Raw genomic sequence first — 26,850 nt, 5'->3', positions numbered from 1 at the left:
TTGTCATGTTAAGGCATTTAGAAACAATGATAGAACCAAACTAGAAACTTGATTCTTCTCACTTACCGTCCAATAGCCTATTATATAGTCAGTATTTTTATATGTATTTGGCATTATTCAAAATACTGTATTTCTCCCATCCAAGTACTAACCAGGCCTGACCCTGCATAGCTTCCGAGATCAGACGAGATCGGGCGCGTTCAGGGTGGTATGGCCGTAGACTAAATCTGTATTTCTATTTAAATCAACAAACATTTGAATGTGTCCAAGCCCAAAGTATTATATTAGGCTTTATATATTGTGTTAGTTGCAGTCCTTTGTTTCTGCTATCATGAAGACACATAAGCCCAGGTTAGTGAACGCTCAGTTCAGTTCAGTTCAGTTCAGTCGCTCAGTCATGTCCAAATCTTTGCGACCCCATGAACCGCAGCTCGCCAGGCCTCCCTGTCTATCACCAACTCCCGGAGTCCACCCAAACCCATGTCCATTGAGTTGGTGATGCCATCCAACCATCTCATCCTCTGTCTTCCCCTTCTCCTCCTGCCCTCAATCTTTCCCAGCATCAGGGTCTTTCCCAGTGAGTCAGCTCTTTGCATCAGGTGGTCAAAGTATTGGAGTTTCAGCTTCTAGGTCAGTCCTTCCAATGAACACCCAGGACTGATCTCCTTTAGGATGGACTGGTTGAATCTCCTTGCAGTCCAAGGGACTCTCAAGAGTCTTCTCTAACACTGCAGTTCAAAAGCATCAATTCTTCGGCGCTCAGCCTTCTTTGTAGTCCAACTCTCACATCCATACATGACCACTGGAAAAACCATAGCCTTGATTAGACGGACCTTTGTTGGCAAAGTAATGTCTCTGCTTTTTAATATGCTGTCTAGGTTGGTCCTAACTTTCCTTCCAAGGAGCAAGCGTCTTCTAATTTCATGGCTGCAATCACCATATGCAGTGATTTTGGAGCCTAGAAAAATAAAGTCAGCCGCTTGTTTCCACTGTTTCCCCATCTATTTGCCATGAAGTGATGGTCATATAGTGAATTCTATGGGCATATAAACTATGGATATGAAATCAATTATGAAAATATTAATTGCAATAATTCATCCAAGATCATCCAAGGAATATTTTCACTGGCAGTCTGGAACTACTTAAATCTGCTCTCAGAAGTCAATGAATCTTAAATACAGCAATAGCAATGCTCATTTTTTCCCTATTGTTTATTCTCCTATGTTCCTGGCAACTGTCGCTTTCATTGATTGCATGTACTTTGGGGATAACACACACCCTTGGCAAAGAATAAGTGTTGCACATATCAGTGAAATCAATATACTTGTTGATGTTTGCACTACTGCCTAGTGTGTATTTAATGAGTGTTCCAGGTTGTAGCTTTAGTAAAATAAATTTTAAAAATTGCATCCATCTGTGTTGTGAAACACTGAAGTAACTGTGTCCCTGTACTGCAGTTGAATTGAGTGCACTGTAATTTTTAGTATATGTGAAGTGTAAATTTTAGCTAGTGTGAAGATGAAACACTTGAGGGGCAGTTTTGAGAACTTCGTTGCTGTTTAGATTAAATCATTTTCTTTTCAGTAGTGTGATGAATGACCCATCAATTCAAGTATTTTGAAAGCATAGCCAGTCACTAGAAAGCACAGCGTTAGGCAGAACAGACCTCCCGAGGCAGCTCTGGGGGGCTCGGTGGGTTTAATCAGGAAAGTATTGAAATGGTTCAGATTAAGGAAGTTATAACCTTTTCTTGTTGTTTAATAAAAATAACATTCTACTTAAAAACAACATTGAATGAAAGGATTAATATTACATCTAACCTAAATATATTATTTTATACCTAAAAAAGAAATCTAGATGAAACAAATGCCCCTTCTTTGCAAGTAAGGAAAGATAAAGCACGGAGATTGGGAATATGGAACAAAAGAAAATAAATGCAGCTTAATATTCTAATGGTCCTCAGAAAAACAACAATGAACTCGAAAAATAAACAAATACTGTCAAACTCATTAACTATAGGGTATCAGTTCAGTTCAGTCACTCAATCATGTCCGACTCTCTGTGACCCCATGGACTGCAGCACGCCAGGCCTCCCTGTCCATCACCAACTCCCGGAGCTTACTCAGACTCATATCCATCGAGTCGATGATGCCATCCAACCATCTCATCATCTGTCATCCACTTCTCCTCCTGCCTTCAACCTTTCCCAACCTTAGGGTCTTTTCCAGTGAGTCAGTTCTTCGCATCAGGGGGCCAAAGTATTGGAGCTTCAGCTTCAGCATCAGTCCTTCTAATGCATATTCAGGACTGATTTCCTTTAGGATTGACTAGTTTGATCTCCTTGCAGCCCAAAGGACTCTCAAGAGTCTTCTCCAAAACCACAGTTCAAAAGCATCAATTCTTCAGTGCTCAGCTTGCTTTATCGCCCTATTTACTTATAATCTTATACACCTATAGGGTATATATGAATTAAACTTGATTTTTTATGTGTCATATTAATATAAATGGAAACAATTGAGACTAGCAAATACAGGAGAAGGAATACCCTCATACACTGCTAGTGGGTTTGTAAATTGAAGTGTCAGTATTGAAGGATAATTTGTCAGTATCAAAGTTAAAAATGGGGTTAGAGAAGGGGAGGATGGAAGTTTAAGGTTAACAGAGGCAAATTATTATATATAGGATGGATAAACAACAAGGTCCTACTATATAGTACAGGGAACTATATTCAATATCCTGTGACAAACCATAATGGTAAAGAATGTGAAGAATATATATATGTGCATGTATACATAGTATCTTTATATATTTCTCTACAACAATATTTTCAACAAAAATGTATTCCTATATTTCTATTGTAGAAAAAGTGCAAGTAGTCTTGCTTATTTCATAGAACAGTCTGTATCATGTCCAGCAAAACAATATTCCCATCATTTCCCTTTCTTTAGACTCTTCATTTATTGCTTTCCACTTATTTAGTTACACCCTGGGCAGAAGGAAATGTAAATGTGGTTCCCTAGGTTCAGTGACTCTGGCCATGCAAAACTTTTGGGAAATTCTCTCTGGGGTGTAAGTTTGAATGAAATGGCAAGTCAGAGGGGCAAGATGTCACCATGGAACAAGGCCTCAAACTGAATCTTATCATTGCCATGTAATTTTTCTGCTTCAGTGAAGCTTCATTAGACTGACTAATATGGGAGATTAAAATTATAAACCAGATTGCAGATTGCCAGTTTTAATTTATCCTGAGAACTAGAAATGCCCATCTTCTGATCAACATGCTCTCTCTTTGAAGGCAGTCTAAACAGGAAGCAGAATTACTTTTAGAATCACAGTTACTAAATGAGCACCAGTTCAGTTCTCAGTTCAGTTCAGTTGCTCAGTCATGTCTGACTCTCTGCGACCCCATGGACTGCAGCATGCCAGACCTCCCTGTCCATCACCAACTCCAGGAGTTTACTCAAACTCATATCCATTGAGTCATTGATGCCGTCCAACCATCTCATCTTTTGTCGTCCCCTTCACTTTCATCAAGAGGTTCTTTAATTCTTCTTCACTTCTGCCAGAAGGGTGGTGTCATCTGCATATCTGAGGTTATTGATATTTCTGCTGGCAATCTTGATTCCAGCTTGTACTTCATCTAGTCCAGCATTTCTCATGATGTACTCTGCATATAAGGTAAATAAGCAGGGTGATGATATACAGCCTTCATGTACTCCTTTCCCAATTGGGAACCAGTTTGTTGTTCCATGTCCAGTTCTAGCTGTTACTTCTTCACCTGCATACAGATTTCTCAGGAGGCAGGTCAGGTGGTCTGGTACTCCCATGTCTTGAATAATTTTCCTCAGTTTGTTGTGATCCACATAGTCGAAGGCTTTAGCATAGTCAGTGAGATAGAAATAGATGTTTTTCTGGAACTCTCTTGCTTTTTCAATGATCCAGCGGATGTTGGCAATTTGATCTCTGGTTCCTCTGCCTTTTCTAAATCCAAATTGAACCTCTGGAAGTTCACAGTTCACGTACTGTTGAAGCCTGGCTTGGAGAATTTTGAGCATTACTTTGCTAGCATGTGAGATGAGTGCAATTGTGCAGTAGTTTGAGCATTTTTTGGCATTGCCTTTCTTAGGGATTGAAATGAAAACTGACCTTTTCCAGTCCTGTGGCCACTGCTGAGCTATCCAATTTTGTTGGCATGTTGAGTGCAGCACTTTCACAGCATCATCTTTCAGGATTTGAAAAAGCTCACCTGGAATTCCATCACCTCCAGTAGCTTTGTTTGTAGTGATGCTTCCAAAGGTCCACTTGACTTCCCATTCCAGGATGTCTGGCTCTAGGTGAGTATCACACCATCATGGTTATCTGGGTCGTGAAGATCGTTTTTGTATAGTTCTTCTGTGTATTGTTGCCTCCTCTTCTTAATATCTTCTGCTTCTGTTAGGTTCATACCATTTCTGTCCTTTATTGTACCCATCTTTGCATGAAATGTTCCCATTGTATCTCTAATTTTCTTGAAGAGATCTCTAGTCTTTTTCATTCTGTTTTCCTCTATTTCTTTGCAACAATCATTGAGGAAGGCTTTCTTATCTCTCCTTGCTGTTCTTTGGAACTCTGCATTCAAATGGGTATATCTTTCCTTTTCTCTGCCTTTCACTTCTCTTCTTTTCATAGCTATTTGTAAGACCTCCTCAGACAACCATTTTGCCCTTTTGCTTTTCTTTTTCTTGGAGATGGCTTGATCACCGCCTCCTGTACAATGTCACAAACCTCTGTCCATAGTTCTTCAGGCACTCTGTCTATCAGATCTAATCCCTTGAATCTATTTGTCACTTCCACTGTGTAATTGTAAGGGGTTTGATTTAGGTCATACCTGAATGGTCTGGTTTTCCCTCCTTTCTTCAGTTTAAGTGAGCATAGAAATAGAATAAAGGAGAGTTAAGTGTGTAATTAAAATGATGGTTGAGGCTCCGATGGCCTACTGAATCCAGTTCTGTGGTTAGCATACAGCTGCCATTCAGATGACTAAAAAGTTGTGAGTTCGAGATATTGCTGATTTTACAATGTAGTTCTCAGAGAGCAGCTGTATTTCCAGGTTCATGGAGTTTGCTGGACTGTCACCTGTATATACTAGCCATGACAGATACTGTATTAAAGTCTAGAAATACAGATATAAAGAACACTTAGTCCTTGTTTTCTCAGAATCTTAGTTCATGTAAACTAAACACTTTGAAAGCTGAGGTTTTAGTTGAGGTCTGAGTTTTATTGATTGCCAAATATCGATAGATCCTAGAAATTTATCTTGGCCTTGGTATTATCAGATATCGCTTTTAACAGTAGTTCTGAGTAACAAACAGAAATAGTACAGAAGAGGTTTATGTAGGCCAGTGTCTGGAGTGCAAGAGCCAAGCGTTGTTCTTTAAATGTGCAGTTTTCAGAGGTCATAAATACTAGGGGCATAACATAGAGTGTAAGCAGATATTTTAAGTCAGGCTCAGGATAAAGTCTGGAATCCTAATAGTTTGATAAGTTGAATCAGGATGTGCCAGTAATCTGAGTATTGGGATGTGAATTTGATTTAAGTAAGTCTTATCTTACTAGGGAAATTTGCCATAATCTATGGAGTTAATACAGGGAGTTAAAGCTTAGGGGCCCTTTAAGGTGGTCTGCCTGAAATGTGGGAGACTTGGGTGCGATCCCTACCCTGGGTTGGGAAGATCCCCTGGAGAAGGAAATGGCAACCCTTTCCAGTATTCTTGCCTGAGAAATCCTATGGACAGAGGAGTGTGGCAGGCTTAAATCCATGGGGTCGTGAAGAGTCAGACACGACTGAGCAGACCTCACTCAGTAGGTTGTTTTCTGAGGCATTATTGGGCCTGAGTCCGTTCATAGGGCTGGTAAATGACAAAACATCAACCTGGGCCTGCCTTTATTTTTCTTTGAATGAGAAAGTTGAAGTAAACTCTTTCCCCAGAATAATCATTAAGTTTTATTTGCATCATCTAAATATTTTTTCTAAATTAAAAAGCTGCACATATATTTTACTTAATTTAATTGGCATGCACATATTACCTTGTATTCTGTCTTTAAACTTCAATGAAGATGCTTGTTTGAAATACTCTTTGTCTAGATGAATTCATAAGCATAGTTTTAAAAATGAAATGCTGTGTCATGAAAATCTTCCTGTCGGATATCTTACCCATTTCCCAACCCTGACAGCACTATTGGTATTACTTACTTTTATTCGTATTGGTATAGGACACATATTATTGGTGTGTCCTTCCAGAGTTACTTAATAAGAATATACAAATAGGCATTCTTATTTCCCTTCTTTTTACATGAAGGGTAGTGTACTACATATGCTATCCCACACCTTGCTTTATTAAGATAACAGTATGTTTTGAAAATCTTTTCAAATATATACATAGTTTTTTCTTTTTCTTTTAATCGCTATGTGTTATTGCCCTGTGTGTATTATAGTAGTTTACACAGTTCTCTCTTGATTCTCTTAGGGATGGTTTTTAGTCTTTTGCTGTTTGTTTCATGGGCTTCTCTGGTAGCTCAGATGGTAAAGAATCTGCCTGTAATGCAGGAGACCCAGGTTTGATCCCTGGGTTGGGAAGATCCCCTGGAGAAGGAAGTGGTTCCCCAGTCCAGTATTCTTGCCTGGGGAGTTCCATGGACAGAGGGGCCTGGCAGGCTACAGTCCATGAGGTCGCAAAGAGGTGGGTTTGTTACAGTCATGATGCAATGAATAACTGTCTATATGTGTAATTTCAGAGGTGGGCAAGTGTATCAGTAGTGTATTAAGTCAGAAGTGGAATTGCTAGGTCAATGTATGCAACTTACTTGGGTGATTTTGATGGATATTACCAAATTGCCCTCCATAGATTGTACCAATTTGCACATTCCTCAGCAGTGCCATTTCTACAGCACTGCTAACAAGTATGTTTTCAAACTTCTGGATTTTGCCAGCTTAATGAGTGAATGTCAATATAGGTTTTTTGGGGTTTTTTTTTTAGAATTTATTTATTTTATTTTTGTCTGTGCTGGGTTATTGTTGCTGCATGCAGGCTTTCTCTAGTTGCAAATGAGGGTCACTCTGTTGTGATGCATGGACTTCTTACTGAGGTGGCTTCTCTTGTTGCAGAGCACAGGCTGTAGGTACCCGGGCTTCAGTAGTTGCAGCGCATGGGCTCAGTTGTTGTGAGGCACTGGCTTAATTGCTCCGTGGCATGTGGGGTCTTCCTGGACTAGAGAGCGAACCCATGTCTCCTGCATTGGCAGATGGATTCTTAGCCACTAGACCACCAGGGAAGCCCTCAATATATTTTTAATTTGCATTCTTTTATTATGTGTGATATTAAGTATCTTTTCATAGCTTACAGAGCCATGTTTCTTTCTTTTCCCAACTGTCTTTTTACAACTTTAGCACAGCTTTCTGTTGGCTTGTGAAATAATATCTAATACTTTCTAATGGTTATAATTTTAGCATTTGTATTACATTGTAGTCTGTTATTATAAAATTGTTTATCTTTCTATGGTTGGACACTTGATCTCCTTCTGAAGTGTGGCTGTTATATTTATTTTGCTGTGAACAGTTAATTAAAGTGATTCCCCTTCCTTGGGTTGCTTATTTGGGAATCAAGAATTTTAGGATCTACTGTAGGTTTTTGTACTAATTAGCTATGAGTAAACTGCATAACTTATCTGGATCTTTGTTCCTTCACCTGTAAAAGAGGGATGTTTAATTAAGTGATTTTCTGGTTCTCTGCCCCTTTAAAATTTACCAAAAGCGATACCTTAAGCATAATAGTTTAAAAGGAATAGATATGGAAACAGTAATGTTATACTGTTACAGGTTTTTGTTTGTTTGTTTGTTTTTACTAACTTGTTCTGTTTCTTGTTGCATGGATCATGCTTTTCTTCAGTAACAGAATTATCTTTTACTTACTTCCCCTGACATTTCTTGATTAGAAATACCTCTTCATCTTTTTTCAGTTCACATAAAAGTTATTTTTTAGAGGCACGCTTTTTTTGAAGAAGGATGGGGACTCTTAGGGAAGAGAAAAATGCACTGGTTTTGATTTAATTTAATCCATGTCATAAATGTACATGTTAATCTTCATTACTACATAACTGCTGCCAATTGGCCTATTCAGTTTTCCAGACTCAGTTGGATCTCCTTAAATCTGTTTAAATGGTCTCTCATCAAAAATTAGCACATTCAGCTAGTTACACCATTTTTTCAGTACAAAGCTGGGAATTAAATTGTAATAGTCTGTTCTCAGGGGGATAATTTTTTCTCTCAGTTTACTTGGCTTCTTTGGAAATTACACTAGAGAAGATGAATAGATATATATATTTTGATGTGTACTTTGGGGAATGAGATTAAAATCAGTGGTGAAGTCAGATGTAGACAGTAACATTTGAATTACAATGCCAAATGTAAGTGGAATGTTCCTATAACTCAGGACCTCCAAAGTTTAAAATTCTCTGAAGCCATAGCATACAGAAATGGGTTCTCAAAGTTAGTAAGTTTTGAACCACGTATATACTGTTTTAGTCTCTCCCCCTAACTGAAATAGATTAAATTTTGCCTTATCTTTTTTCACCAGAGGTATCAGAACTTGAAAGAGAGTAAACAAACCCTAAAACTCCTGTAGGCAGTTCTCTCATCAGTGGATAAACTCTTCTCTGGGGAGGAGAGATGAGCTTACTTTGTGCACAGCTGTTTAGTAGTAGAGTTGAGACTAGATCTTGAGTCATTGGATTCCTATTCCATTTCACCTTCTGTATTACTTAATGTTGTCATTATTATTTTAGTTTCTTTCCTGTTTGTCTTCCACATCTCTTATGCAGTTAGATTTTTTTTTTGGCCATGCTACACAGCTTGTGCGACCTTAGTTCCCCAATCAGAGATTGAACCCAGGCCTTCAGAAGTGAGAGCACAGAATCTTAACCACTGGACTGCCAGGGAAATCCCTGGTCCAGCTTTTGGATTGGTTGTTATTTGTCTTTCACATTGAAAACTTTCAAGTGCCCTTTTCTTTTTGTTGTCAGTGATGAATACTGTTTTCACCAAATATGAGTATTTTAGTTGTGCTTGTTTTTGTTATAGACAGAAACAGTGCTGTGTATGAATGCCCTTGTGGGTTTGGAAAATGTAAATTTAAAAATGAATTGGAAGTTGACTGACAGGAAGAAAACAAAAGGACGATCTCCTAGGTGCTGGAATTTGTTAGATTATGTGCAATAAAATGAGGTGACTTCTAGGATAGAAAGGAATGTAAGAATTGTGTTGCTGAAGCTTAGGTTATATGGCATAGAAAAAACTAATCATTTCCCACTTTATCTGTAAGGGCAAGATTTAGCTCCAACTTTGATGTTGGAGCTAAGTTGAATGAAGGAGGCTGGGAGAAAGATATACTTGAGATTATAGATATTGATCTCAGAGAAGAGTCAGTAACCAGCTCAGGGAGACAACTAAGTAGTCTAACTTGACTTGGACCCAAACAACGAAAGACATAGTATATTGGGGCAGAGAAATATACTTAAATGTACAGAGCCAGTACCTGTGTAATTTGTAACTTGACATTTTTCATGTTAAAGTAAAATTGTTAAATATTTTAAGCAGTTATAATGTAACGACCTCTGTGTTAGACTGTTTTCAGAAAGGTAAAGAATAATTTTGACCTTAGAGGAAACTCAGAACCAAGTGTCTATGTTGAAGGTGGGGCAAACTTATGTATGTTACAAATATGTCAATACGTGAGTATATGTACAAAGTACAAGATAATTTAAATCAGGAAGAAGTAAACTATGCTTTGAGAAAATCAAAGGGGAGAAGCATGGTTGCTTTTTGTGATTTGAATGAATTGCCACTACAAGAAGTCTTGTAATCTAGAAGAAATGCCCATTACTCCTTCAGTCACTTGTGGATGGCTTTACAGTGAGTTCTTTTGGCACAGCACTTAAGCAGATTTCTCAGACATCCATAGCTGCATCCTCACCACAGTGTCTGATCTCAGCCCAGTTGGGAGTGGCCCCTTTACAGATATATTCCTTTTTTGTTGCTCTGAAATAGCCCTGTAAGTAGTGACTGCTCCCTATATCTGAAGTCTCTACCCCTTAGTACTTCTTTGCCTATTGTAATTAATAATGCTTTATGTTAAACTTTCCCTGTTCAAATTACCATGTCGTTTCTTCTAATTGTACCTTAACTGATATATCAGGTTTATGAGTCATAGTATTTGTCTCATTTGATTGTTCTGAGGATTTAATGGGATAATACATGGTATTGTCAAGTGTTTAGAATACTATCTGCCATTAAATATCTAGTGTTTATTAGTTTTAATACTGTTATTACCATCATCATCACTGTCACTGCCATTTGCTAGGAATAATATTTCTACTTTTTGTCCATAGGATGTTTCGTCTTAACTCACTTTCTGCATTAGCAGAGCTGGCAGTGCGCTCTCGATGGTACCATGGAGGATCACAGCCCACCCAGATCAGGCGACGGCTAATGATGGTGGCTTTTCTTGGAGCATCTGCAATAACTGCAAGTACTGGTCTGTTGTGGAAAAGGTGAGTGCTAACTGACCATCCTATTCCTGCATGTACTTTTATTCTTCCAGTTATCTCTTTTATGGAAAAGGGATTGATTTCTGCCTTAATATTGTTCTATTATATGAGTATACCATATTTCTTTTAGCCGTTTTATCTATCAGCATATATTTGGGTTGTTTCCACGTTTTAGCTATTATGAGTAATGCTGCTATTAACACAAGTGCAAAAATCTCCTCATGACCCTGCTTTCAGTTCTTTTGGATATATAACCATAAGTGGAATTGCTGGATTTTATGTTAGTTCTATTTTTAATGTTTTGAGCAACCTTTTCTTGTAGAATTGTTAATGAATTTCATTGCTGTTACTCCTGCTAAGCTCTACCTGAGAATCTATTTGTTTAATATGATGGACCTTCTTGATTGATAGATTTTTTAATTTTTATTTTTTGCATATCCAGGGCCCTTGCAGAATCTCCACCATCTGCAAACAACATCAAGAGTGAACTTGGTGATAAAGGGAAGAGTAAAGAGGAAGGGGAAGATTGTAATGCTGAAAAAAAGGCTGCAGGTGTTTGTCTTGAGCCTTATCCAGAAGAGAAAAAGAAGAAACGTTCTGGATTCAGAGATAGAAAAGTATGGAACACAATCTTATAAATTAATTAGAACTATAGTTAATTATATTTTAGAATAATGCTGTTGAGTCTTTTATCAGATATTTCAAATGATTTATATTCTCTTTGAAGTGATTCACTTCTTTGCAATTTTCCATCATGTTCTAAGGCAAATGTATTCTTTGAATGTGAAGTTAATTGGGGTAGTGAGAAGAATATAGGATTTGTAGTCAAAATTAATATATCTTTTCTCTGTTCTTCAATTTAACTACCTAAGGTGATCATTGCTTTTTGTATCTTTCTCATGCTGAATGTTCTCATATGTGTCAAGTTGAGTCTGTGATATACTGATCTGTGATGCCAAATTATAAAGGCAGAAGAAGATCTCTTTGGAAGTCTACAAACCAACTTCTTTTTGAAGACAGCATAAACTTTACATAATTCTAGCATTTAAAATCTTTAACAGAGTATGTTGTATATAGCTTTACCTGTGCAAAGTTTGAGTTCCTCTCTAGTAATCCCTGTGATAGTAGACATTTGAATTTAGCAGACATGTGATGAAAAGTCAAAAGGCTGAATTTCTTAGACATTTTGCATGTTAGCATTGAAATTCAGAAAATTACCTTTACTTGCTAAAAAATATAACTAACCAATACAACAAGATAATTTGAGTTATGTGTGGGGAGCATGTATAATTTGCAAGCAAGAATAGTTCCTTTGAGAATTTAGATCTTCTCTTTACTTGGAGGAAGCTCTTAAATATGTCATTCTCCAAATCCACTTCTGATTAAAGTGAACTTGAACAGAGTTTATGCATTACAAGTTAATTATCCATCATTCCATTGTTTCCAAAATGATACATCTATTTAATCTTTTGCCCTGAGTGAACTTAAGGACAGTTGAAATTTATCTTGCCACCAGCAGTTTCATTTATAGTCAAATGTTACATTTTATTCTGTAGGGCTAAAATGACCCAAATAAACATTTATTTTTGAATCTTCTGTTTTCTGCTTCTACTTTCTACTTAGCAGTTGAGTTGACTATATCCTGTACTTCACAGAAAAAATAAAAACTATCAGTGTAGTTTACTTAATTGATAACTCCCAAAACTATAAACCCTTTTTAATCTAAATCTGAAATATAGTCTTTCTTTCACTAAAGTCTCAGTGAATAGGCAATCATCCCATTTGTCATTTTGTCCCCCCAAACCTATTTAAACACTTATTCTTTCTCTATCCTTTTTTTTAGTTACTCTTTGTTATTCATTCTTTTACATAGTCTATGTATAGACATGTTAAAGATTCTTCTCTCATTAATTAAATTATAAGCTTCATTTTTAGTTGTAGTATATATGTACAATGGAATATTACTCAGCCATAAAAAGGAATGAATTTGAGTCAGTTCTAATCAGATGGATAAACCTAAAACCTATTATACAGAAGTAAAGTCAGAAAAAAACAGATATCATATATTAATGCATATATTTGGAATCGAGAACAGTGGTACTGATGAACATATTTGCAGGACAGCAATGAACGCTTCCGTTGGTGGCTTCCCTGGTGGCTCAGATGGTAAAGAATCTGCCCACAATGTGGGAGACTTGGTTTGATCCCTGGATAGGGAAGATCCCCTGGAGAAGGGAATGGCAACCCACTCCAGTATTCTCGCCTGAAAAATTCCATGAACAGAGGAGCCTGGAGAGCTACAGTCCATGGAGTTACAAAGAATTGGACATGATTGAGTGACTAACACTTTCAGTTTCAGTGGAGACACAGACATAGAGAACAGACTTGTGGACACAGGGAGAGGGAAAGTAGAGAGTGGGACGAATGGAGAGAGTAGCAAGGAAACATACACATTACCGTATGTAAGATAAGTAGCTGGTGGGGATTTGCTGTATTACTCGGGGAACTCAGACCGGGGCTCTGTGACAACCTTTCATCAAGCTGAAATGGGGTGGGAGGTGGGATGGAGGTTCAAGAGGGAGAGGACATAGGTATACCTATGACTGATTCATGCTTATATATGGCAGAAACCAACATAATATTGTAAAACAATTATCTTTAAATTAAAAAATAATAAACTTCATTTTTGATCACGCACTTTTTTCTAGATACTATCCTATTCAGATTTTTACCCTGGAATACCAAACTGCTACCATCTTTACCCGCTGTCTTTGATATCATCATGCCTGCATGCTCAGTAACTCAATCATGTCTGACTTTTTGTGACCCCGTGGCCTGTAGCCCACCAAGCTCCTCTGTCCATGGGATTTTTCCAGCAAGAATACTGGAGTGGGTTGCCATTTCCTCTTCCGGGGATCTTCCCACCTTTCGTGTCTCCTACATTGCAGGCCAATTCTTTACCTCTGAGCCATCATTTTCATGTAAACTTTTTGCTTTTGTTCTTTTATATTCTGTTGATTTTTCTATAGTAGTTTAAATATCCAGTGAGACAAATAGAGACTACTATGATAAATATACATGTACCCACACTCATTTTTATCAGGTTTTAACATTTGGCTATATTTGCTTCAGTTTTTTGTGTTTGCTTCTCATTGTAAGAAGAAACAGTGAATATAAAAAATACGTTGTTGTGTACTCTCCTATCCTTATTTTTCTCTCTTCCTCTTCAGACATAAACAAGTGTCCTGAATTTGTTTTTATTCCTGTGCTTGGCCTGGTTGTTTTGTGTGTTTTATTTTATTTTAATTTAAAAAAATTCTCAAGTACAAAGATCTAGGACAGTTGTATCACTTAGTTCATGGCATACTATTGTCGTTAGTTTGTGCGTGCTTCTCTTTTTTATTTTATTTAGCTTTGTTTTATTTTTTTAGTTTTAATTTTACTGTCCCTTTTGAAACCTCAAGTTCTCAATTCTGAAAAATTCTTACACACTGCTTCAATACTGATTCACTGTCATTTCTTTTCTTTTGGAATTCTTATTAAATGTCCTTTCTTTTCTTTTGAATCCTTATGATGTATCCTGTATATCTTTTAAATATTTTTCATATTTTTTTCTTGTTAGTTCTTCCAGTATTCCCCCAAGGTCTCTTTTGTTTTTCTTCCAATATTTTTTGTGGAATTTTTTATACCGTAACATTTACCATCTTAACCAATTTTGAGTGTACAGTTTAGTGGTAATAAAAACATTCATAATATTTTGCAACCATCACCATCATCCATCTTCATAACTGTTTCATCTTATAACACTGAAAATCTATACCCATTAAACATAACTCCCTACTATCGCCTCTCTCCCATCCCCCTAGCAACCACCATTCCACTTTCTATGATTTTTGAATACCTAAGGGAAAAAAAACCTCATGCAAGTGGATTTGTATAGATTTTGTTTTTCTGTAATTGGCTTATTGCACCTAGTTCTCAAGACTTATCACAATGTAGCATATGTCAGAATTTCTTAGGGCTGAGTAATATTCCACTGTATGTATATAGCATGTTTTGCTTATCCACTCATCTGTTTATGGTTATTTAGGTTGCTTCCACATTTTAGCTATCATAAATAATGATGCTCTGAACATGGGTATACACATATCTCTTTGAGACCTTGCTTTTCATTCTTTGGGGTATATACCCAGAAGTGAAATTGCTTTATCATATGGTAATTCTTTTTTCTTTTTCTTTTTTTTGCATTTATTTTATTAGTTGGAGGCTAATTACTTTACAATATTGTAGTGGGTTTGTCATAGATTGACATGAATCAGCCATGGATTTACATGTATTCCCCATCCCGATCCCCGCTCCCACCTACCTCTCTACCCGATTCCTCTGGGTCTTCCCAGTGCACCAGGCCCGGGCACTTGTCTCAGGCATCCAACCTGGGCTGGTGATCTGTTTCACCCTAGATAATATACATGTTTTGATGCTGTTCTTTCAAAACATCCCACCCTCGCCTTCTCCCACAGAGTCCAAAAGTCTGTTCTGTACATCTGTGTCTCTTTTTCTGTTTTGCATATAGGGTTATCATTACCATCTTTCTAAATTCCATATATATGTGTTAGTATACTGTAATGATCTTTATCTTTCTGGCTTACTTCACGCTGTATAATAGGCTCCAGTTTCATCCATCTCATTAGAACTGATTAAAATGAATTCTTTTTAATGGCTGAGTAATATTCCATGGTGTTTATGTACCATAGCTTCCTTATCCATTCGTCTGCTGATGGGCATCTAGGTTGCTTCCATGTCCTGGCTATTATAAACAGTGCTGTGATGAACATTGGGGTGCACGTGTCTCTTTCAGATCTGGTTTCCTCCGTCTGTATGCCCAGAAGTGGGATGACTGGGTCATATGGCAGTTCTATTTCCAGTTTTTTAAGAAATCTCCACACTGTTCTCCATAGTGGCTGTACTAGTTTGCATTCCCACCAACAAAGTAAGAGGGTTCCCTTTTCTCCACACCCTCTCCAGCATTTATTGCTTGTAGACTTTTGGATAGCAGCCATCCTGACTGGCATGTAATGGTACCTCATTGTGGTTTTGATTTGCATTTCTCTGATAATGAGTGATGTTGAGCATCTTTTCATGTGTTTGTTAGCCATCTGTATGTCTTCTTTGGAGAAATGTCTGTTTAGTTCTTTGGCCCATTTTTTGATTGGGTCATTTATTTTTCTGGAATTGAGCTGCAGGAGTTGCTTGTATATTTTTGAGATTAATCCTTTGTCTCTTGCTTCGTTTGCTATTATTTTCTCCCAATCTGAGGGCTGTCTTTTCACCTTGCTTATAGTTTCCTTTGTTGTGCAAAAGCTTTTAAGTTTCCTTAGGTCCCATTTGTTTATTTTTGCTTTTGTTTCCAATATTCTGGGAGGTGGGTCATAGAGGATCCTGCTGTGATTTATGTCGGAGAGTGTTTTGCCTATGTTCTCCTCTAGGAGTTTTATAGTTTCTGATCTTACATTTAGATCTGTAATCCATTTTGAGTTTATTTTTGTGTATGGTGTTAGAAAGTGTTCTAGTTTCATTCTTTTACAAGTGGTTGACCAGTTTTCCCAGCACCACTTGTTAAAGAGGTTGTCTTTTTTCCATTGTATATCCTTGCCTCCTTTGTCGAAGATAAGGTGTCCATAGGTTTGTGGATTTATCTCTGGGCTTTCTGTTCTGTTCCATTGGTCTATATTTCTGTCTGTGTCAGTACCATACTGTCTTGATGACTGTGGCTTTGTAGTATTGTCTAAGTCAGGCAGGTTGATTCCTCCAGTTCCATTCTTCTTTCTCAAGATTACTTTGGCTATTCGAGGTTTTTTGTATTTCCATACAAATTGTGAAATTATTTGTTAAGTTCTGTGAAAAATACTGTTGGTAGCTTGATAGGGATTGCATTGAATCTATAGATTGCTTTGGGTAGTATAGCCATTAAAAAATATGGAACGCTTCATGAATTTGCGTGTCATCCTTGCTCAGGGGCCATGCTAATCTCTGTATCATTCCAATTTTTTAGTATATGTGCTGCCGAAGCGAGCACATCATATGGTAATTCTATTTTCAATTTTTTTTTTTTTTTTGATGGAAATGCTTGTTTTTATGGAAGCACTGTTTTTGGCAGTGCTGCACCATTCGACGTTCCCACCAACAAGGGTTCCTCTTTTACTACATCTTTGCTAACACTAGTTATTTTTTTGTTTTTTTGATATTAGCCATCCTAATGGGTGTGAGGTAGTATCTTGGTGTAGTTTTCATTTGTATTTCCCTCATGATCAATGATGTTGAGCATTTTTTCAAGTGCTTTTTGGCCATTTGTATATCTTCTTTGGAGAAATGTCTGTTCACATCCTTTGCCCATTTAAAAAATTTTTTTAATGGAGTTTTAGTATTTTTTTATATGATCTGATTGCTGATTCCTGTGGATTACCTTTTTACTCTATTGATGTTTATTGTTTGATGTACAACAGGTGTTTTGTCATTTATATATGGTGTTTTGTTTTTTTTGCCACTTTATTTTTTTAATTGAAGGATAATTGCTTTACGGAATTTTGTGGTTTTCTGCCAAACATCAACAATAATCAGCCATAGGTACACCCATGAAGTCTTTCTTTATTTTCTATTTTTGCATATGCTTTTGGCATCACATCCAGGAAAGCACTGCTAAGTCTAGTGTCTTGAAGCTTTTGTTCTATGTTTTCTTCTAAGAGTTTTCTAGTTTTAGATCTTTCATTTTGGTCTTTGATTCACTGTGTGTTAATTTTTTAATATGGAGTTAGATAAGGATGCAACTTCATCTTTTTTTAAAGTTTTCTTCTTTTTTTCTTTTTTGGCTGCATCTCACAGCATACAGAACTTCCCTGACTAGGGATCAGACCCATGCCCACTGCAGTGGAATTGGAAGTCTTAACCATTGTACCACCAGGGAAGCCCCCAACTTCATTTTTTTGTATGTGGATATCCTGTTTTCCCAACACTATTTGTCAAAAAGACTGTCCTTTCTCCACTGAATGATTTTGGCACCCTTGTCAAAAATCATTTGTTGATATATATGAGGGTTTATTTCTGGGCTTTCTTTTCTCTTTGTTTGGTGTGTATGTCTATCTTTATGCCAATACCACATTCTTCTTATGATTATAATAAGTTTTGAAATCAGAAAGTTAGAGTCCTCCAATTTTGTTCTTCTTTCAAAATTATGTTGGTTCTTTGGAGTTCCTTGAGATTCCATGATGGACACATAGATTTTTTTCTATACCTTGGCTATCGTGAACAAAGCTGCAGTGAACATGGAGTACAGATACCGCTTTGAGATGCTGATTTCATTTCCTCTGGCTATATACCCAAAAGCTGGATTATTGGGTCATATGATAGTTCTATTTTTAATTTCTTGAGGAACCTCCATACTGTTTTCCATAGTGACTGAATCAATTTAACATTTCCACCAGCAGTGCAGAAGTGTCTGCTTTTCTCGATACCCTCACCAATACTGTTATCTATCTTCTTTAAAAAAAAAAACAGTTTATTTTACATTGGAGCATAGTTGATGAGCAGCATTATGTTAATTTCAGGTGTACAGCACTGTGATTCAGTTGTACACTTGCAGGTATCTATTTCAAAATCTTTTTCCATTTAGGTTATTATAGAATATTGAGCAGAATTCCCTGTGCTATACAGTATTCCTTGTTATCTGTTTTAAATATAGCAGTGTATACATGTCAGTCCCAAACTCTGAGTCTGCCCCTCCCCTCACCATGAGTTTGTTCTCTTATGTCTATGAGTCTGTTCCTATTTTGCAAATAAGTTCATTTGTATCATTTACTTAGATTCATACATAAGCCAATATCATATGATATTTGTCCTTCTGACTTACTTTACTTCATGTGATAAACTCCAGGTCCATCTGTGTTGCTGTAAATGGCATTACATTTCATTCTTTTTAATGGCTGAGTAATATTCTCTTGAGTATATGTACCACATCTTCTTTATCCATTCATCTGTCAATAGATATTTAGTTTGCTTCCATCTCTTGGCTATTGTAAACAGTGCTGCATTGAACACTGGGATGCATGGATTTTTTCCAAACAATGTTTTTCTCCAGATATATGCTCAGAAGTGGGATTGCTGGATCATGCGGTAGCTCTGTTTTTAGTTTTTTAAGGGACCTCCATATTGTTCTCTGTAGTAGCTGTACCAATTTACATTCCCATCAACAGTGTGGGAGGATTCCCTTTTTACCACACCCTCTCCAGCATTTATTGTTTGTGGACTTTTTGATGATGACCATCCTGACTGGTGGTCAGGCCCTCATTATAGTTTTAGTTTGCATTTCTCTGATACTTAGTGGTGTTGAGCATCTTTTCACATGCCTTTTGGAGAAGAAACAATATTATAACAAATTCAATAAAGACTTTAAAAAAAAACTAGATTGCTAAGTGAAAGAAACAAAAATATACTATACAGTATATCTATATTAAACTCTAAAAATATGGAAATGCAGAAAGTCTGTTACTTTACCTATTATTTCAAACTAAAACTAATTAATAATATTCAGCAGTGTATTTTTTGGGTAGCAGTGAAGGATCTGATTTTCAGTCTGTAAATCATTGGCTTTTGAAGTTGTTCTTTTTCTGCCTTTATCTTACATATGATTGACTTAACATTTTAGTTGACAAAGCCATCTTTGGCATTAGCTGTAGCTTATACCCTACATATTGCAAGCTGATTACTTTTGTTTTGTACCTGATATGACCCAGCATATGTAGTAAAATATAAAATACCTTTGGTTTAAGACTTGTAGCTAAGTTTCAAGGTTGCTAAGGGGTTGAAAGGCTGCTAAGGAAATGCTTAGTGTGTCTGCCATGTGCCAAATCTGTTGAAAAATTTTCTGAAATCAGTATTCAGACTTTAATGCAAATTAGCTTTAGAAAGATTCCTGTCACGTATAGTTACGAATTAGCATTCCTTTCTTGGTGACTGAAAGCACATCTGGTAATGGAATTGAGCCCATTGTTAACCAACTGTTTTTGGTGACCTCAAAGTGACCATCTAGCCAGAAATGACAGTTACAGTAATAGCTGTGTTAATAAAGCAAATTAAAACATTAATCATTTTTTTAAAAATATAGACATTGAATAATGTTTTTTATAGACATTGAATTCACTGATAGATTTTTTAAATTTTTATTTGAAGGATAATTGCCTTACAATATGGATTTTTAGATCATATTGCCTTGACATATTTTCTAGCTAGTTATTTATAAGATACTATTTAGTATTGGTTATCTCAACATATAAAATTCAGGTATGAGAGAAATCTTTTCACCAAAGTACGATATAGGTTGTACAAGAATATTATGCAAAAGATAACAGTATTTTTGTATGTTTCATGTATAGATGCGATCTTGGGTGCTAGATAAGGAAATGGACTTTTATATTAACATTATATTAACTTTTATATTAGATTTTATGTTAATGTTATACCCTTTTAGTTAAATGTATGTCATATATAATTTTGTTCCTATTCAAATATTTTCTTGTGTTCTTCCCACGTCCACTCTTTTCTAAATATGCTATATTTAAATGTTCTCTGGAAGTCTAATGTTTCAGTCCAGAGTAAAAGTCTTTGCTTCAGACGTGTTAATAATTGAGTTTCCGTGATATGTAATTTTATTTTTTATGCTGTTGTTTAATGTCCTTTGTATTTGAAAGAGTTGTTCAGATCTGTGAAAGTCCCTTGTCTGTTTTGTTTTGGAATTCAGGAAATTGCATGAAAGTAAAACTGTAAAATCAATCCCTTCCAAAAAACTTGGTATTTAAAAAATGATAGGCTCTCATGTGTATGGAGCCTTTGACTGAGACTTTTTGACTGAGACTTTTTGAATTCTTGTATGACATTTTTCTTTTGCTTGCTTTCAGTGATTTAGGAAACTATTCAAAAACTTCTAAGGCTTCCCTGGTGGCCCAGTGGTTAAGAATCCACCTTGGATTGCAAGGGACACCAGTCAATCCCTGGTCCAGCAATATTTCAGATGCCTTAGGGCAACTAAGCCTGTGGGCTTACAACTACTTAGCCTGCACACCCTAGAGCTAAGAGTACCTTCACTGGTAGCAACTAGAGAAAGCTCTCATGCAGTAATGAAGACCCAATACAGCCAAAATTTAAATAAATAAAATTGCTTAGAAAGGGAGGGAATATACATATACATATGTATATATATAGAGAGAGAGAGAGAGAGAGAGAGTTATGACTGATTGGTGATGCTGCACAGCAGAAACCAGTCAACATTGTAAGGCAATCATCCTCCAACTAAAAAAAACACATAAAAAACATTCTAAACAAAACTTACACAATCATTGCTTCCACTGAAGTATGAGTAGTATATCACAGGTTTTTGAGACACAAGTAATTTCTAATATTAAAAAAAAAACATTTATAGGAAAAATGGTATAAAATTTCTCCCAAGTAAGAGAAAATACATGAAAATGAGAATTGCTTAATACAGTAACACTTTCTGAATTTCTAATTTTAGGTGATGGAATATGAGAATAGGATTCGTGCATATTCCACACCAGATAAAATCTTCCGCTATTTTGCCACCTTGAAAGTAATCAGTGAGCATGGTGAATCTGAAGTGTTTATGACACCACAAGATTTTGTGCGATCCATAACACCCAATGAAAAACAACCAGAACGTAAGTTGCTACAGTGAAAAATAAGATTATGGTATTTACTTCATTATGTGCTACTTTGTTTCTCTGTATCACCTAAACTATGTAATTCCATGCAATAATTATATTCACTATGTAGCTGCTGGATGTTAGGCATTATGCTAGGCTTTAGGAGTAGAAAAGAGGAGCCTGTAATCTGAAATGTTGAGGAGGTTATACCCCTCTGGTTGAGATTCATTGCTTGTTATAAAACTATTCCTGAAGGCAATGTATTATGGATGTGACTGCTATCAAGTTGCTGTTTGGTGGGATAGACAGAGATAGTAACAGGCAATTTCAGGAATGTGATGACTTGTTAAAGAACAGGTGCTATGGCAATGTAAGTAAGGGGCACTTAACTCAATCTGGAAGTTTAGAGAATGGTTTCTAGAGAATACTTTTAAGTTTGAATACAAGTTTTAAAGAGCAGAGGAAAGGATGTCTCATCTAGATGAACCAGCCTGAAGAAATGAAATGTGAGGAAAGAAAATAAAGGGCTTAATATTATAAGTTAAAGGTATTAATTTGCAAATGCTTTTGGGAGACATGGTGGGAAAAATGACTCTGTCATTTTCTTCAGTTAAAAAATCAGTTCTTCCACTGAAGCAAATCATTATGCTGTCCAAAATGGACAGAATCAACTTTTTGGATCACTGAAATCTAATTTAAAAAGTACAGCAACCAGGGTAATGTTTAATGAAGAAAGAAACCAATAAATTTTGGGAAGAAAGTGTTGTGACCTTTTGCTTACCTGCCTGCCATGTACTATTTCCCAGCTTAGCAGCAGTCATGTGGATGGCAACCTACATTCCTAGTGTGGCTTACTAGTGATGGGGAATTCAGTGAGGGGCAGTATATAGAGTTTTGTTTTTTAAAAAGTGGATGTGCCTTTTAACTCATCTGATAGTTTACTGAGCTACCAGTGCAAAGATTTGCCTTTCGTTTCACCCACCTCAAGAAGTCATCTATTTAAAAAATTAAAGACATGTATACAACCTATAACCCATCAGGCCAAGAGACGGCAGATAGAACCAGCGGCAGACAGACTAAAAAGCTTAGGAAGGAGGAGGATGAGAATAAAGACATTTCAGGGAATAAGAGCTTTGAAAGGCTGCTGCCTAGGGAATCTAAAGTGATACTCAGGGCCTGATGCATACTTGGAAAGACTTGAGTGGCCTTGTATTTCTTGTTGATGGTGTGCTCCATGGAAGTAGAGGTAAGTTAAGACGGAGTTGTAGGAGAGTCTAGCTAAACATCAAAAGAGCACCCTAGCTCAGAGCCAATCTACAAACACTAAAATAGCTGGGATGTGTTTTGTTTGTTGGTTTGTTATTTTTTGCATCTAACATTTAAGGAAATTCTGTGAGGGCACTTGATGACTGCTTAAATAATAGAGCAGAAACTTCACTGATGACACATGAGGAAGAATACAGTCTTTGCAACAATAGTTTGGAAAAATCACTAAACAAAGTGATGACTATAGTCCTCAGCAAGTTACAGTGTCAAACCCTGGGAAAAAGAGAGAATCTGATTTCCAGAATTACCACATTGCAATATTAAAAATGTCTAATTTTCAATTTGAAGAATTGCATGGCTTATCAACAATTATCAGAATAGGAGGGGAGAAAAAGAAATAGAAACCATCCCCAACGAAATCCAGGCATTGCGCTTACTAGACAAAGACTTTAAATCAGCTATCTTAAATACACTCAAAGAGCTAAAGGAAACCATAGGAAAGGGACTGTAGGAAATAGGAAGTATTATGTATTAATAGAGAATATTCATAAAGAATTAAAATTATAAAAAGGAATTGAGTAGGAATTATTGAGCTGAGGGCTTCTCTGATGGTGAAGTGGTTAAGAATCCAGCTACCAATTCAGGGGACACAAGTTCAGTCCCTGATCTGGGAAGACCCCACATACCGTGGGGCACCTAAGCACGTGCGTCACAACTACTGAGGCTGCACACCTAGAGCCTGTGCTCCACAACAGGAGAAGCCACTGCAGTGGAGAGGCCTGTGCCCTGTAGCTCAACTAAGAGCAGCCCTTGTTTGCTGCAGCTAGGGAAAGCCTGTGCTCAGCAGGAAAGACCCAGTGCAGCCACATATAAATACAACATTTTAAAAATTATTGCACTGAGAAGTAGATAAAATGAAAAATTTACTCAAAGAGTCCAATATAGATTTAAGCAGCTAGATTAAAGAATTGGAATCTTGGCAATAGGTCAGTTGATGTCCAGTCTGAGGAGCAGAGCAAGAAGAATGAATGCAAATGAATAGAGCCTAAGGTACTTGTGGGACAATATCAAGTGTAACAACATATGCATAATAGGAGTCCCAGCAGGAGAAATTAAGACATTTCTAGATAGTAAAAGTAGAGGAAGTTTGTTGCTAGTAGACATTCCCTGTAAGAAATGCTAACTGGAATCCTTTAGGCTGAAATCAAAGTATATTGAATAGTAACCAAAATCATATGAAGAAAATCTTTAAATGATAAAAACCTTTACAGGTTTATAGGAAAATAGAAAAGTCAGTATTGTTTTGGGGGTTTTAACTCCTATTTTGTTCTCTATATGATTTAAAATTTGTAAAATAACAATTACAGATATGTTAATGTTGATTCAAAGTAGATTATTAATTTAAGATGTTAATTGTAATCCTCAGGTTAACCACTAAGAAAATCACTAAAAAATATACAGAAAAGGCAATGAGGAGTGAATAGAAATAGTACACTAAAAAAAAAAAAATCAAAACAAAAGAAGGCAAGATCAGACAAATGAAGGGATAAAAAAGACATGACATAGCATACAGATAACAAGATGGAAGAAGCAGGTTCTTCCTTATTAATAATCAATTTAAATATAAAACTCACCAGTTAAAAGACAGAGATTGACAGGAGATAAAAAATATGATCTACCTATATATTGTCCACAGGAAACTCACTTTAGAAGAATGTTGCATGCCTGTTCAGTCCCTCAGTTGTGTCTGGCTCTTTGCAACCCATCGACTATAGCCCACCAGGCTCCTCTGTCCTTGAAATTTTCCAGGCAAGAATACTGGAGTGGGTTGCCATTTTGTATTCCAGGGCAGCTTCCCAACCCAGGTATCGAACATGTGTGTGTTGCATCTCCTGCATTGGCAGGCAGATTTTTTACCAAAGGACATTATGTAAAAAAGCATTTTTATATATAAAAGGGTTAGTTCATCAAGCAGGTGTAACAGTGATAAATATATATGTATACACCCACCAAATAACAGACTCCAAAATATATGAGAAAAATATTGACAGAATTGAAGGGAGAAATGGTTGTACAATAATGGTTAGAGATTTCATAACTCTGTTTCAATGGTGAAAAGAACATCTAGACAGAAGGTCATTAAAGAAACAGAGTACTTAACTCTATGAACCAACTAAACCTAATAGACATATGTAGAACACTTCACTCAAGAGTATCAGAATACATTTCTTCTCAAGCATACATCATTCTCCAGAATAGACCAGATAGACATATGTTAGGCTACAAAACAAATCTTAATAAATTAAAAAAAAATAAAAATCATCAACAAACCAGACACACAAGGCCACTTATCATATGATTGCTTTTTTTAATTTTTATTTTATATTGGCATATTATTTCATTTGTATAAAATATCTAGGTAAATCTAGAGATAGAAAGCAGGTTGTCAATTGCCAGCAGCTGGGTTGGGGTAATGAGAACTGACTCTTAATTGGGCACAAGGTGTTTTTTGTTTATTTTTGTTTTGGAGTGATGAAAACATTTGGGATTAGGTACAGGTGGTAGTTATATAACACTATGAGTGTACTAAATGCCACTAAACCAGACAGTTTCCATTGATTGCACTGACTTTTAGATTTTGAACCTTTTGAATTAGTTTTAACACCTTATTTTGTGACATGTGGAAGGAGAGATTAAAGATGATGTGTGTAAGACAGAGAAAAGAATTGCGAGATATATTCCTGGGTTTTATGATGGCAAAATATTTTGTACTGTCAAACTATTTCTAATACCCAGATGAAATCTAATATGTAACAGTAACTTTAAATAAAAGTGTACTTTGCTTCCAGTGTGACAGTGAAAATGAAGCAACACTTTAGGTAGGTTACTAAAAATTATCTGGTCATTTAAGGAATTTCTCCCCCTTCGGCAATCATTACATATTCTAATTGCTTACATACATTTCGGCATTTAACTTTGTAACTTTGTTTTTTAATTATTGAAACACCTGTTATATGGACAGAATGATTCTAAATGTCTCGTATGCCAAGCACATTTCTGATTTTGATAAAAAGTCGGAATAATGAATAATTGCTTTTCTTTAAAAATAATAAGCATGAGGGAAAATTGTAATATATTAAAATGAGATTCAGGAGAAAAGTTGGCTTCATTTTTGTTTGCTCATGAGCACAGATTTCCACAAATGTTGATGTAGCAGAAGTAAAATATATATTATTCCAGTGTGGGTTGAAACAAAGAAAAGAATGAGGCTGTTTTTTTTGTAGTTTGAATTTCTGTCATCAGATGGTTGGACTTTAGCCAGTAGCTCATATTTCAACTTTGTTTTGGCATAGCTTTCATATATACTATATCCCAGGATACCTAACAGATCTAAACTTGTAAGTTTTAGTTTTAGAATAGTTCAAAAATAATCACAAAGCATATACAGCCCTAAAGCAGTTTTTAAGTGAGTAGAGTGCTAATGAATTTCAGTAGCAAGCTGATTAAGAATATTTTTGTACTGAATACCAAGAAAGTTTAAAGTAGCCATAGGTAAGCAGGAAGGACATTAAAAGGACTAAAAATATGTAATGTATGACTTGAATATGTCTCATCTCCTTTCTGTGCAGCCTTAATATCATCAGCATCTCTGTGTACAATGGATAAGACAGTTGCTTGCTGCTTGTAGTAACCAATTTTGCATAGCTAGCCAATGAATTAGAGAAGCAGCAGCATGGATAGTTTTTAAAGTACTTTATAGAAAAACTTGAGCTTTGATCAGAGCAAAGAGGATCTCTCTTTCCTTTCCACCGCATCCCACTGGCTGATCTATTCATCTTGATCTGATTTTATCTACATGAAAGACAAAAGGGATGTGAAAAGAGAAAAAAGAGATCATACTATGAATTACTTGTTCAGGACTCCATGTTCTCCTTAGAATAAGAGTCATGCCCTTAGTGATACTCTTACTAGAGCCCTTTTTGATCTTACCTAGAGCACTTTTGGAGAAGGAAATAGCAACCCACTCCAGTATTCTTGCCTGGAAAATCCCATGGATAGAGGAACCTGATAGGCTATAGTCAGTCCGTGGGGTCGCAAAGAGTCGAACATGACTGAGTGACTTCACTTTCAGAGCACTTTTAATCTAAGACACATAATTTTACCCTCGATTATATTCAGTGGTTTTGGGTCAAGTTGGTTATGTAGGAGGATCCTGAACTCACCTCCTCCCATGGACACTCCAAATCTACAACTGTGTAAGGAAGAATAAGAAACTCCAAAACTAGATGAGCCA

General features: G+C 36.3%; 1 protein-coding gene and 1 non-coding gene across 3 annotated transcripts in view; one reads left to right on the top strand and one right to left on the bottom strand.

Moving 5' to 3' along the window:
* MICU1 (mitochondrial calcium uptake 1) overlaps window positions 1–26,850 on the top strand; it is a 214,755-nt gene that overhangs the window by 21,914 nt on the left and 165,991 nt on the right. The window contains exons 1-4 of one of the 2 annotated variants that reach the window (XM_065922544.1): window positions 4,316–4,334; window positions 10,423–10,584; window positions 11,024–11,198; window positions 21,143–21,305. In XM_065922544.1, the coding sequence (XP_065778616.1) occupies window positions 4,321–4,334; window positions 10,423–10,584; window positions 11,024–11,198; window positions 21,143–21,305 (514 nt within the window). In that variant the 5' untranslated portion in view covers window positions 4,316–4,320. Of the gene's footprint in view, window positions 1–4,315; window positions 4,335–10,422; window positions 10,585–11,023; window positions 11,199–21,142; window positions 21,306–26,850 lie in introns of those variants that run through there. The other variant, XM_065922545.1, reaches the window with a different exon arrangement.
* LOC136162107 (U6 spliceosomal RNA) lies at window positions 16,552–16,657 on the bottom strand. The gene has a single exon (XR_010661955.1). It is a non-coding gene; the product is annotated as a U6 spliceosomal RNA (small nuclear RNA).

This window comes from Muntiacus reevesi, chromosome 2 (assembly GCF_963930625.1).
Source record: "Muntiacus reevesi chromosome 2, mMunRee1.1, whole genome shotgun sequence".
In the NCBI taxonomy this organism is placed as follows: Eukaryota; Metazoa; Chordata; class Mammalia; order Artiodactyla; family Cervidae; genus Muntiacus; species Muntiacus reevesi.
The sequence above is the reverse complement of the archived record's forward strand: the minus strand, read 5'-3'. Positions and strand labels throughout refer to the sequence as shown.